Below are 14718 nucleotides of genomic sequence, written 5' to 3'. Positions count from 1 at the left end.
ACATTTATTCTACCTCGCCTGAAAACATCATCGTATTCTCCTGAGATGCTAGTTCCAATCATAACCACGTAGGTGACTATACACACTACGCCACCATCGATCTCTTCAGAGCTGAAGGTAGTAACCGCTATGTTTGGGGACACTTATTCTTCTGTCCCTCAGCTTATCCCATCTCCCAGGATTGCCTGGAGGTACCTGCAGCTACTTCTCTTTCACAAGAACCTCACCTCTCTGAGAGGGACAGATGCCTTAAACAAGGGCACTCAGCTAGGAAGTCATGAGACTGGACTCCACCCTAGGCCTGTCTGACCCAGGGACACAGCAGTTCCTACCTCCTTCTATGGCCTTAGGCAGGATGCTTACACATCATACACCCCTCATTTTGATGGATAGAGATCAGCTAAACAGGCAGAACCAGTCCCTCAAGTGAGGAAGAAGCCCGGAAAGAGGGGCAGATTAAGTACGGGAACTCAGGCCTGGGTAATAGCAGTTGAAATAGCTGCAGAGCTCTCAAAATACCTCCTGGCCTAGTCTCCTGACTTTACTACCTCTGCGCTAAGAAACCCACCTCCTCCTGCACGTTCACAAACTGCAGTCTGTGTAAATCTGAGCTGAACGTAATCTGGGCACCGCACAGAAGCTGTGTACAAATATGAAAAAATTATTTTATCTTCCCGATGCTACATAAGCCCCACCATGGACATCAGGCAGGTTCTGAAGAAGCAGAGAGGAACATTTTTATATGAACATACCTAATGTGGATGTCAGGTTTATGGAGTGAGTCCCCAGCAATGTGAGTGGTGGTTAATTTCCGTTGTACCAAAATGGAACAGAGTCTTTGACAAGGGCTGTTTATGTTTCCGCACTATGCTCCTACTAAACTCTAACAACAGCTGCACTTCTTTCCTGTGCTTTACTATTAAAAACTATGAAGGCTCTGGGTCTCAATGGTCACAAAGCCCTACTGGTCGCAGGGCTAGCAGGTTCTATGCTCTAGCTCAGCTTTTCTTGCTTGGTTCAGCAGTTTGGAGACAGTACTGACCTAAGTCTGTGACATCCAATACAGTGGCTGCTGTGCACATGTGGCTAAGGGACTGCATTTTTAATTTTATTTAATTTTATTAAATTTAAGTAGTCTAAGTGGCTACCTATGGCCACTGAACAGTATAAACTATTTGCAGATATAAACATTAGAGACTTGTGAAAATATAAGCATACGAAACATATATGACTTGCTTTTTTCTCCATTTAACATAAAATGAATCTCTTTCCATATTAGTAACCATACATCTGGATGTTGTTTTTAATGTCTGTATCTGGGCTGTTCAATATAGTAGCCACAAGCTGTAGGTAGCTATTGATGACCTGAAATGTAGCTAGTCCAAATTGAGGTATGTTGTAATTGTAAAATGCACACCAAGTTTCAAAAACTTTGTATGACATAAAAAACACAAAACATATTATTAGTTTTTATATTGATTATCTATTGAAAGAGTATTACTCTGGATATATTGGGTTAGGAACAGATTATATAAATTAATTTCACCTGTTCCTTTTTGTTTTTCTAATGTGGCTACTAGAAAACTTAAAATTACACACGTGGTTTGCATTACATTTCCATTGGACAGCTCTGCCTTAAAACCTCCACCGCATGTAATGAACTAACTCCACGCCTCGGTAACCAGGATGGGAGAACTGAGAAAATGGTAATCCAAATCAGTGTCTGGTTCTGTGGCTCAAGGGAGGACCCCTAACTCCTCCTCACCTAGGCCTGGGCTTAGTGGAGCCATCAAACAGGTCCACTGCTCTGAAGGTCCTAATAACAGATCAGGTTGGGGATGGCTCAAAGTCCACTGGCCTATAAACCATTCTGCCACCCCCAGCCCTATGGCCTGGAGGAAGTTACTGACCCTCTATGCATTCATTTTCTCCCAACTAAAAAATGGGGATAATAGTGAACTCAATTCAGAATTGTTATGAGGATCAAATAAGAATCTAGAAGAGTTTGGCAATTCCTTATTAAGTTAAATATACACTTACCGTAAGACTAAGCAACTCCATTCCTAGATACTGGCCCAGGAGAAATGAAAATATGTCCACACAGACTTGTACCCAATGGTCATAAGATCACTATTCACAATAGCCCCAAAGTAGAAATGACCCAAATGTCAACCAGCTAATGAATGCATAACAACTACTGAGCAGTAAGGAGAAACATGCAACATCATGAGAGAATCTCAGAGCTTTATGCTAAGTGAAAGAAGCCAGACACAAAACATTACACCCTATAATATGTATTTACATATAACATTCTAGAAAAGGTAAAACGGCAATAACGGAAAGCAGATCAGTAGTTGCCAGGGATCAGAGGAAGGATACTGACTGCAAAGAGGCATCAAGGCAATACGTGATGAATATGTTACAGTGGTTGCCTGGGTGCAGCATTGGTCCAACTTAGGAAATGAGATAAGTTAACATAAAGAGCTGACCACAGGGTTGTGCACCTAGTAAGTACTTAAACAATGCTGGTTGTTAACATGGCAAGTGCAGCTGCCTTTTCAGTACTACTCAAACTTTCTAGAACCAAACTCAGACTCATGATCTTCCTGGTAAGACTAGCTACTGTTCACTTACCGTGGACTATTTCTCTAATCATTTCTGGTGCCTTTGTTTCCCTCATGGCCTCTACCTAGTAGACCTCTCTGTTGTGTTCCTCCCTCTCTCCAGTCCTTCTCTCCCTCCTGCCACTGATCTCATGTGGCCTTTTTAACCCCACTGCTTCATTACCTCCCTGGACTCTCCTCTCCCCTTCCTTCACTCTTCTCATAGACTCCTACTCACTGCCAGCAAACTAGGCTTCCTAAAATACCTCTTCCACATGCTACAGACCTGCTCAAGTCTCTCACTGTTTGGACCCTTTAGCCTAACCTCCAAGGAGCCCCACAACGGGTGCCAGTCTCCCTTTCCCATCTTTTACCCCACACCAGAATCCACCATAATAGACCCTTTGGGAATGAACAAAGGCAGGGAACGCGTCTGTCTTTCAACCTGCACCCCCAGTGCCTAGACTGGTGCCAGCAACAAGGGCCATACTTACAGCAGTATCTGCTGAATGAACTCCTGAAGTCTGCAAATACAACCTGGCCTCAGAGAACACAGCTAGTCATGCTTCAGGTTTTTCTGTGTTTTTTTTTCTTCACATTTATTCATTTTTTGAGAGAGAGCGAGCAAGAGCGGGAGAAGGGCCAAGAGAGGGAGACAGAGAATCCAAAGCAGGATCTGAGCTCGGAGCAGAGCCCAATGCAGGGCTTGAACTCACGAACAGTTGCGATCATGACCTGAGCTGAAATCAAGAGTCTGCCGCTTAACTGACTGAGCCACCCAGGCGCCCCTGCTTTAGTTTTTAAACTAAGATCTTTCTGGTGGATTAGTAACAGTTTAGAACAGGATGAACAACTAGGGTCTCTGGAAGGATTTACGTGTTAAAGGCTTCTGTGTCTAGTTCTACTTTTTAAAAAATACATCAACAAAACAATTTATTTAAATATTTTCTCCCTTTAACCCTGAACAGACTAAGAGCTTCCAAGTGTACACGCAGAAAGCATGGGGGCAGTCATAGAGATGAGTGTGTTCGTGGTTTCTTTCGTTTAGCATGGTTTGGGCCACTACATAGCTTTTTAATTGATTTTGCTCTGAGTCATACTTGGTTTCATTTACACCTATTAATGGACCATGACTAAAGGCAGGCTTTGGAGTGCCAATGGTAAAATATGAGTTAAGTGAGAAGTTAGTGAGAAATATGAGAAGTGAGAATCATCACAAAATTGGTGATTCTGCAAATTGTCTGAAGATGCTCATTATCAGTGCCTTAATCTATATTCACCTTATCACGATTCTCACCGCTGCTGTTTCAAAAAAAAACAGTGTAATTCAGATCACAAAATTATGTTAATTTTTAATAATGTAACGATCTGAATAAAATATATTTTTAATTCAAAATCACATCCAGAGGTTTGTTTTTTTGTTTTTTGTTTTTTACAATTCAGGATTACTGTGAAAGGAGTCTGCAAGTTCAAATGCCTGGGGAGTGCAGATTTAGAAGCCATTCTCTGGAACGCTGTGAAGCCCAAACTCCCGGGGGGACCCAAGTGGATGGAGGCACTCACACCGCATCCTCACTGCTCCCGGGCACACTGGCACTTTCAGTACCTTATGTCCCTTCTAGCAGGAGTAAGCTCCGTGCTTCATTCATCTTTTTATCTTAATACACGACCCAGTGCCCAGCTCGCAGAAGACTCCTCGTGGGTGCTTGCTGGCATCCCCAACACCTTAGTGGCTTTCCAACAAAGAAACTGCATGCTTCAGAGAGTGAAATGCACCCATACCTGATGTATGTGCCCACAGCCTGACTGCTGGTGCGTGGCACTTAGGGGAAAGGAAGTTGGCAGGGCTCTACAGAATATAACTGCATTTCTGAGGAAGCAGCATTCTGAAGATGTCAGCTGCCCCCCACCCCCTCACAAATGTCAGCTGGCATGGTCACTTGGCAGAGTAAGTGGCAGGGGAAAGAACAAAGCAGGGGCTTTCTATTTTATTTTGTCACCCCGCTGCCAAAGGTCAAATGTGTGTGCGCCGATGCTGGTGATGAACAAAAGCTGGGAAGTGAAGAGCTGAAATGGGCATTTGCCCGGGGTCCCCTTCCCTTCAGGCCTGGCCTCTGGGAACACATCTGCCAGTTCAGTGGCCAGGCCCCGTGGCCTGCCCATTTGCCTCTTCCACCTCTGAACACCAGCAGCCAGCTCTGCTGCCAGGCAGCCGCCCTCAGGGGACCCCGTGCCGCATACCCCCCGAGCCTGGCTATCAAAACGTGTCCCTTCAGAATGAAAAAGAAAAAGGAGGCAGGGGAGTTGCTCTTTGACATGCCACTGGTCTCTCTTGCAATTTGTTAGCAAAGGAGTCCCGGTGAACAGTGAGAAAAACTTTCAAATGAAGAATTCGCCTTTTTCCATTCAACATACTTGAGCGCCTAAAAAGTACTGGTACCTAAAAACTTACTAGTGCTCTGGCAAATACAGAGGTAATACACTACATCAAAACAGCTGATACTTCAGTGCTGAGTTCTGTTCGGAATGTTCCATGTGTGAGCTCAGTGAATCCTCACAGCAGCACTGACATACTCTTCCTATCCCCACTTTACAAAGAAACAGGCTGAGGAGATAAAGCAATCTGTCCGAGGTTGTTCAGGTTTTGTCTCTTTGCTCCTGCCTTACATTTTCACATGTGTGGGAGGGAGATGATATAAACAGAAAACAAAGTAGTAAGAAATAACAGGTATGTAAAATGCTGGTACTTTGGGGACCAATAAAGCTGAATGGGCATTTCAGAGGAAGGAAGCTACAGCCCAGATAACTGCAATCATACAACAAATTCATTTATTCAACAAATATTTATTGAATGCTTACTATCTATATGCTAGGGAATGTGCTAGTTTGAAATAGAATCAAAATAACGATACATAGACACGAAAGGCTGGATTTAGAGGGAAGGAAAAAAAAAACCCGCAAAGAGAAAGACATGGACAGACGCAGAACAAGCTGCCCGTCTGACCCTTACCATCTAAGGAGTGGGAAGGGGCACAGGTGTGTCCTCCTCGCACAGATGCTCAGCGGCCTAGGAGCTCCTAAGTAGGGCCTGCTCACCACTGCATCCGAGCGCTGACCACAGTGCCCACTGGAGGGCCGGAGCTCTCGAAGTACCACGAATTAACAAGCAGAAGGCTGCTAGCAGACGTGGTGACCTACATGGTCACACGCAGGGATGCCTCGAACATGGCAAGGTGTCACCCAGCCGTTCCCTGTGCTCTGGTGGAACAGTGGGTACTGTCATGCCTGCCAGACCCTTGGCCTGACTAGAGGTCTGGCGTGAGCAGGCCCGCTTCAGGCTCCATTTCCCTCTGCGGGACTAAAGTGCACCAGTCACCTGTCACCCGGGGGAGGGGCAGGCTCAAAGGAAGACCTGATGAATGACGCTGCTTTCCCTTTTCACCTCTACAGGTGGTTCTGATGTTTTAGATCCAGGATTACCCCATACCAACACTCTATTCATTCCCTCTTCCCACCCTAAACCAGCCTCAACTGAACTGAGGAGAAATGACCAGTTTCTGATGAGCCACACAAAAGAAAGCAGCTTTGTTTAGATGTCATAAACAGAGAGATGGCCAGGGCACAAACGCCCTGCTTTCCAGCACAGAGCCCTTTGCCCTTCCCTTGCGCTACTCTAATAAGTCATCTGGGCACCTACAACTAAATGCACGAGGCAAGGTGCAACCCAGAGCAATTTCTGTCACACCAGCAGGACATAATTCATCTATTGTTCTAAACCCAGGGTTCCTTAAAGCAAGGTGCAATGTTTAGATGTATGCTAATTCTCCAAGTTTGCAGCTTAGGAATTCTTACCCTAAGATTCATTGCCTAAGAGCAGGCTTCAGGCTTCAGTGAGGTTCTGGGAGGTTATCTAAGCATGTATATGCACACTTATGGAGAATTTGTCCCTCTGATAACATCGTGAAAGGAGTTAAACCCAAAGAGGTAAAGACCTTGTATTAAGAATATGTCCTCAGTTTAGCATCCTGCAATGTTATTAAGACTTCCCAGGGTGACTGCTGAACGGTTTGGGGCTTCCTTTTGGGGTAATGAAAATGTTCTAAAAATTATGGAGATATACAACTCTGTGAATATACTTATATTGAGTTGTGTATTCAGTGGGTAAATTGTATGGTATGTGAATTATATAAAGCAGTTTCTAAAAAAAAAAGAAAATGGGGGGCTGCCTGAGTGGCTCAATCGGTTAAGCATCTGACTCATGGTTTTGGCTCAGGTCATGATCTCATGGCTCATGGATTCAAGCTCCACGTTGGGCTCTGAGCTTACAGCACGGAGCCTGCTTGGGATTCATTCTCTCTTTCTCTCTCTGCACCCCCCCTCAAAATAAGTAAAATTAAAAAAAAATTGGGGCACCTGGGTGGGTCAGTTGGTTAACTGTCCAACTCTTGACCTCAGCTCAGGTCTTGATCTCAGGGTTGTGAGTTTAGGCCCTGCATTGGGCCCCATGCTGAGTATGAAGCCTACTTAAAAAGAAAAAAATTTTTTTCTGGAACACTCCTGTTGCAATAGATTCCTCAAACTAACACTATGTTAATAGAAGCACCCTCTTAGCCACCAAAAAATAACTACTCATTATTTGAAGACAACGGTAGCAGTAGCAATTCAGTTCCCCTTACTCTGTACTCTTTTAGGAAGAGGAAACACTTGATAGCTTACTCTTCAGTGGGAAATGACCAGGCTCATCCCAAATTTGGTAGTTAGCAAGATCAGCTGGAGACTAAATGGTCAATCTGCACAAACTCTTCCCCTCTAGAAGTCCAAGTGTTTACCCCCAAATGCTTGCCCCTTAGTCCTTAGTCAAAAGTTTCAAGCTGAGGGGCGCCTGGGTGGCGCAGTCGGTTAAGTGTCCGACTTCAGCCAGGTCACGATCTTGCGGTCCGTGAGTTCGAGCCCCGCGTCGGGCTCTGGGCTGATGGCTCAGAGCCTGGAGCCTGTTTCCGATTCTGTGTCTCCCTCTCTCTCTGCCCCTCGCCCGTTCATGCTCTGTCTCTCTCTGTCCCAAAAATAAATAAACGTTGAAAAAAAAAATTAAAAAAAAAAAAGTTTCAAGCTGAAAATGAAGGGCCCTGTCTTCTCCTCTGAAGACAGCCATACCTTAATTTCCCTTACTATGTCATATTACGCGTGAGAGAAGTCACTGACAAGGATGACTTCCAGTTAAGGTGAAAAAGCAATGGAAAAAATCTATTACCCTCCCTTCTACAACACTCCCACACACTCAAGCACTTCTGAGTTCTAAAACCATGCTCGACCCCAGCTCTCCTGTCTCCCGGATGCCAAAAGCTAGAACATAAAGGAGTCTCATTTCATGGGAAGCTGCTTAGAAACCTCTATGAGCTTGAAAAGGAACCACTACCTGCTTGCAGTAGAAAATAGGTTTGTTTTAGTTGGCCCAAATGAACCCATTTAGATCATCAATCAACAATCTATATTTTGGAGCACCTGGGTGGCTTAGTCGGTTGAGCGTCAAAATCTTCTTGGTCTTGGCTTAAGCCATGATCTCATGGTTTCATGAGTTCGAGCCCTGCATCAGGCTCTGCGCTGACAGCATGGAGCCTGCTTGGAATCGTCTCCTTCTCTCTCTGACCCTCCCCTGCTTGCTCTCTGTATCTTTCTCAAAATAAGTAAAAATAAACTTAGAAAAAAGAAAACAAAAAAATCTATATTTTGAACTCTTTTTTAAATGTTTTTATTATTTATCTTTGAGAGAGAGAGAGAGACAGAGCCTGAGTGGGGAGGGGCAGAGAGAGAGGGAGACACAGAATCAGAAGCAGGCTCCTGGCTCTGAGCTGGTCAGCACAGAACCCAACATGGGGCTCGAACCCAAAACCACAGGATCATGACCTGAGCCGAAGTTGGACGCCAACTGAGCTACCCAGAGGCCTCTTTATTTTGAACAATCTTAAGATCACAATTCATATGGAAGCTGTGTACACAGGGGTGGATAGTTACAATAATCCCCTAGGGAACAAAACACATAAGCTCTTTTCTCATAAAATAAATTTCAGCCCCAGAATCCTATGTTTCTTCCAAATAACTATAGCTGGCTTCTTATTTGTATTCCTACTACAAGAAATCTTGCTAGGGGGATAATTCTCCAAAGAGATGATAAATGGGGATTAAGTATTACCAGCCCCTAAATCACGCTGCAAAAAATTGACTTCTTCAATAGGAACAGTTTACTTACAATCTCTAAATTAACTAATTACCATTATCTAAAAGGTTCCAACTCAGACTTTTGCAACTGCACCTATCACAAGTTTCAAAGACAAGTGGTGAAAAATATATAACCAAGTAGAAGACAAGTGATTAGATTCCAAGAAAATAACTCTTATTATCTTATTATAATATGAAAAAGTGCTGCAAGTTAACTACCATGCAGTCTGCATTTACCTATGCGAGTATCTTCAAGGAATTTTTTTTTAAGTATTCAGTATAACTTGGAATTGTAAAGAAACATCCAAATAGTATTCCAAAAGGAAGCCCAGATAGATCCTGATACTGAGCACTGGATTGCCTTAAAATGTCAAGCTCAGAAAGCAATGAGGTCTGCTAATTTGGCGTCACATTTGAATAGGTATTCTGATGATGTATGAATAGAGTTTAAAAGACTATAAAATAGGTCACTGCTTAAAAAGCTGAGGCTCAATAATGCAAGTCACAAAAGGAACTTCAAAACCATCTGTGTTATGACAGGTAAAGACTCTGACTTGTCTATACCTTGGAAAACGGAAGACCTCAGAATCCTATAGAACAAAAGCTCCGTGAAAGCAGGAGCTGTCTAGCTGAACACCAGATCTCCAGCATGTGCCTGGCACGCAGTAGGCACTCAGCACATTTTTGTTGTATTAATGAGTACTGTTGAATAAATAAACTCTTCAGGAATAGTTTCCAAAAGTCAAAGGGTCAAGGAGAGTAAAGATTCTCAGTAAAGAGCTCAACATGTAATATTATCTTTCCCACAGGTTTTTTAAAATGTTATGCCTCAAATATCACTAAAATTATCTTTTGTTTCTGAAGAACAAAGTGCACCAACTGCGGAGGAAATGGGCCCTGATTCAGATGAACCTCACAGAGAGTATTTTAAAAGGAGAAAACTGAGATGACGCACTATCACACTACAGCATATTGACCAGCATATTTGATAACAACCCTCTCCAAAACTGTCGGGTTCCTCTGGTTTCTATTTCAGCTAGGTAAGCAGTTTTTCAGTCCATTGATTTTAAAAGTTTTCCCTTTCCCATAGCCAAGAACTTCTACATTTCCCTTGTCTTCTCTTAGTCCCTGCAAACTTTCCCATAATTCACCTGTGTGGCTTTTTATTCGAATTCCTTTTGTTTGGAAAATCCTTCCCTTTCCTCCTATCCCAGGCAGAAAGCATCCTCCCTAAGTACAATCCCTTCTGATTTTATGTAAGTTTCATTTCCTTGCAGCAGAGGCCTGGTTTATTTCCTGAAGCCAAATTCATTGTGCTCCATAAAAGTGAAGATAAAATCATTCAAACCACAGTCAGGAACAGAATCATCTACCAGTCTGTGGTGCCCTTTCTGCCAATTTCTCATCCCAATACGACTTTCTGATGGTGACCTTGTGTTCCTTTCATCCTGGCATCCCTATTTTCTAATCCACAGAATTTTCCCCTCCCAAGTCCATAAATTTTAAATCATATGCAACCTAAAATTTTCTGCTATAAATTCTGTTTCCCAAAGTTAAACAACCTTGATAAATGAAAGGAACTATGGACAGAAATTAGCTGATTTACAATAATAACATTTTAATGTGTTTAATCCTTTGGATATTATTTTGCCAAGGAGTAAATAGACAGAAGAAAAGAAATGCACAAATACTTCATAAAAACTATTTCATTTGATCTTTGTAATAACCTTGGAAGGCAGGCAGAACAGGCATTTATTACCCCCTTTAGAACAATAAACTAAACATCAAGAAGTTTACTTTTCTGACTTGCCCAACCAGTGTCACAGACCAACTAGTATCTGCCCAAAACCATATTAAGGTCTTGCCTCTTCCAACTCAAAGGCCATCTACTATATACTCTCTGTGTGTTTCTATCCTACAGCCAAGGAGCTACTTCCTAGATATTCAGCATTTCAAAGAGAGGATAGCCCTCTGGCTTCTGGGACACCATCTCCCTTCAGCTAACAAGCAGGAAAGCCACCTTCAACTTTCCCAATAGAAAACAATGCTCTTTTCTCTCACATACCACCATTAACAACTACTTTCCAACATAATTTCCAACAGTTCCTGCTTTAAAGGGCCTTACTCATAATGAGCTAATAATCCAGAAAGTCTGCATCAGCATATGATTTTCTCAATAAAGTTCAGGGCTGATGCAACATTTCTCAGTCTGCAATTCTACAGCTAAAAGGACAAGAACACAGAACAGTCAAAAATTACGCAAGACAATGTTACAGTTTTTTTTTACTCCACCACATCTGCCTCTATGGGTCTCCTGTGAGTCATTGTCTTTTGTGTTCAGTCATCATTATAGGAACTCCCATTCTCTAAATTATTTTATTTCTTAAAGCAAAGCTCTGCAATAAAAATGGAATCCTATTACATCTTTCACCTTGCTGAAGCACTGACCCCTTAACTTAGCACCTCAGATGCCATGTTGTTCCAATTTTCACCACTACCATTTTACACAAACAAAAAAGAGGCAAAGTAATGTTGCAATTCATTTATTTATTCATTCAACAAACACATACGAAATCCTATCAGATACCGGGGACTGGGACCCAAAAATAAGCAAGTATCCTTCCTCTCATAATCTGGAGGAGAGGAAAACTAAAAAAGTAATTACAGAATAAACTGATCTAGGGTAAGGTGGAGGGGAGCACAGGGCTTGGGGCAGTGGCCTTCATGGAATGCTTCCTGGAAGAAGTGATCTGTGAGCATTTATATAAGCATCTCTTTACTTTCAGCACAAAATAAACATAAAACACTAACCCTACTCCCTGAAAGTTTATAAGCTTTACTTGCCAAGAGTCAAGTGAAAAACCTAATTTAATAGCATAATTTATTCTTGACTACTTGCCCTAAATTTTGACCCTTAACCTATACTCCCTTCAGCATAAATTACAGAGGGTACAAATTCTGACCTATACAGTGCCTTCTCACAAGTCTGTAAAACAGGATTAAAGATATGCACAACAAAATAAAACGCACTTTTTAAAAATACAACCATTTCACTAACTGGAAATAAACACTTTGAACAATCCAAACCCTACAAAGCATGGCTGTCGGAAGAGGAAACTGAGGTTCAAAAAGTCCCACTTTAATACAACAGAATAAAAGATCTCTTTGAAGTCACCAGAACAGCTTGAACAAAAAGAGAAACAGAAGGCTATTGTGGGGCTTTAGCCTCCAGATGATGAACCCCAAACACACTGCAATGGTAAACAAACAAGCCTCTGAGCCGGAATCTGATTTGGTGACCTGACAAAAACATTACAATTTAAGGAATCTCTCTCTCCTCATTATTCCCCAAAGTTCCACTGGCTAGCAGCTCGTTTTCTTGCTGGTTCCTAGGTTTATTGCTTGTAAATTATAATGCAGTATGCTTTTCAAAAAAAAGGTACAGGCAAATGAAAACAACCCTGGTTTTAAAGACCTATAAAAGACAGTATATGTAACAGAAATAGTGTTTACTATGAGGACCTATTACTCCTTTATGCCACTCCAGTGGATTTTAAACTCAAACGAATGCTACCACTGCCCACTTAAAGAGCAGGTTACAGGAGGGAAGCAGCACACTCGTACACCTGCCTCAGCAGGACCCCAGACTGCCTCTCTCACCATTTCCCGGTGCTTAGGCCAAGTAGCTGCCTAGAAACTGGGGCTGCAGACGCCAACCACTTATATTCTGCTATCCCAACAAGTAGGCTCTAAAGTCATACTTCCATTTGGTCAGGCACATACATCCTCATCCTCACCACTCAGATCCCCAGCTGAAGCCAGAGAAACTCAGCGGCCCCAAGGAGAAGGCTGGCGGCGGGCAGAAGTGGAAGAGAGGGTCCCGAGTGATCCCTTTACTCCGCCAGTCCAAGGTGGGCCCGGTAATCCAACACCTACAACTCGGAGCGGCACCGCCGAGCCCCTCGTCCAGCTTGGCCCAGGGGGCTGCGATCCCCCACCCGAGACCCCAGCAGACCTCAGAGTTCACCTGGGCCCCGGGGCCCCTGACCCAGAACCGCCGCCACGCCACTGCCCTCCTGGCCTGGGCCGCCGACCCCTGGCCCCGGTCCCCGCCCGGGAGACCCTGTCCGGCCCGCGCCCGAAGCCCTCTCGCGGCCCGGGGCCGCCCCGCGCCGCCCGCCCAACCGGCGGGCCGCGCACCGTGTGGGACTGCAGGCTCTGGCTCGCCTCGATGGCTGCTGTCAGCGGCACCGTGTCGTCCAGCAGCACCTTGCCGGCCGGCGGCTTCTCCATGAAGGCCATCCCGGGACGCTCGTCCGCCACCACCTCGACACCAGGGGCAGGAACCAGAGGCGCCGACTCCCGCCGCCCGCCCGGCTCCGCCGCCGCCGCCGCCGCTGTCAACACGCGCCGCCCCACGCGCCGCCGCCACCCGCCGCGCCCGCGGGGTCCTAGCGCCGGCCTCCCGGCCGCCGCTGTCAACACCGGCCGCCCTTCTCGCCACCGCCTCCCGCGGGGTCCTAGCGCCAACCTACCACAGTCACCTCTGCCCTCGACCCCTGTTTTTCAAGCTCCGCGCATCCGCTCGCGGACCCAGTACCCTTAGCACCGGCCTCAGACCCGGGACATTCCACCCCTAAGCCATCACCTCCGGAGATCCTCTGATCCGAAGACACCGCGTCCTGAGCCCTGCGATCCAGGAACCCTCAGGCCAAAGATTGCCAAACCATGCCTGGCAGTGTTGGGCTTCTCACTTTAGGGCCTCAAAAGCTGGGAATGCCAGACTTGAGATCTTTAGAGCTGTACCTCTCCCACCCAGGCCTCCCGGGCTCAAGTATCCTAGGATCCAGAAAAGGGGCCTCAGGGTGAGCCCCTCAGTCGGAGCCCTGCAGATCCAGAAACCCAGAAAATCAAGGTTTTACTGAACCTATCCTAGCTTTTCAGACCCAAGAACCTAAGAGCTGGGTCCTCAGAATTGGACCCCACAGTTGGAGCCTTTGGACTCCAGGACCCTCAGACCTGAGCTCTTTGAACTGGGGATCCTAAAAACTGGGCCTCCATCCGGGACTCCAACCTCCACCTTTGTCCCCAGCCACAAAGCCTTATCAAAAAGAAAACCATAGGCCCCTAATGGAGTCACTTATGCTAAACCACATCCCCAAACCCAGGGCTAACCCCCCAACCTAACTGCAGTTTCAACCTCCCCCAGAAATGTAGTTTTAACCCGTCAGTCAGGAATTTTCTGGCCAGCACCAGTGAAGTTATCTGTCACACAGACCTAATCCATCCCACCAAAGGAAGATAAGGTAATTTGCATAAGACCCCCTGCTCTTCCTCTAAGGGAAAGTCACCTTACTGAAATAATCCTTTCTTTTGCTAATAACCTTCCTGCCCCACCATCCTTCCTATAAAAACCATCCATTTTGTACAATTCCTGAGAGCCTCTTTCTACTTACTAGATGAGATGCTGCATGATTCATGAATCACTTAATAATGCCTATTAGCTCTTCAAATTTACTTGGCTGCATTTTGGCTTTGTAGCAGCCTTCAACCCTGAGAACCCTCAACCAAGATGCTGTAGACTTGGGGTTTTCAGTGCCACTGTACTGGCTCCAAGAACCTCAAACCCAGAGCCAGAGAACTTTGAGATCAACTTTTCAGCTCCAAATTAGTCTCCACAGTCTTTCTGAACCCTAGACCACAATTCTGGCACTCCCCCCCCCCACTTCCCCCACCCGGAAATCCCACCCACACTGCTCTTTCCCAGGGCTGCATCCCCAGACAGTGGAGACAGACATGGAACCAGATGACAAGGATCTCCAGGGCTCTGGTATTTACCAGCTGTGTGACCTTGAATAAGTTACTCAACCTCTCTGAGCCTCAGCTCCCTATCTGCAAA

General features: G+C 45.0%; 1 protein-coding gene across 11 annotated transcripts in view; it reads right to left on the bottom strand.

Annotated features, from left to right (window-relative positions):
• The window catches only part of PXK (PX domain containing serine/threonine kinase like), a 74266-nt gene extending 61067 nt beyond the window's left edge, over window positions 1-13199 (bottom strand). For 7 of the 11 annotated variants that reach the window (XM_047094482.1, XM_047094483.1, XM_047094485.1 and 4 more), the window contains exon 1: window positions 13020-13198. In XM_047094482.1, the coding sequence (XP_046950438.1) occupies window positions 13020-13121 (102 nt within the window). In that variant the 5' untranslated portion in view covers window positions 13122-13198. Of the gene's footprint in view, window positions 1-13019 lie in introns of all 11 variants that reach the window. The other 4 variants (XM_047094490.1, XM_047094492.1, XM_047094480.1 and 1 more) reach the window with 2 other exon arrangements.
• Between the last annotated feature and the right edge of the window lie 1519 nt (window positions 13200-14718).

This window comes from Lynx rufus, unplaced genomic scaffold (genome assembly GCF_022079265.1).
Source record: "Lynx rufus isolate CCGP_SWC_20201006 ecotype Redwood Valley unplaced genomic scaffold, mLynRuf1.p SCAF_4, whole genome shotgun sequence".
In the NCBI taxonomy this organism is placed as follows: domain Eukaryota; kingdom Metazoa; phylum Chordata; class Mammalia; order Carnivora; family Felidae; genus Lynx; species Lynx rufus.
Note: the sequence above shows the minus strand (reverse complement) of the source record. Positions and strands in the feature narration are given on the sequence as shown.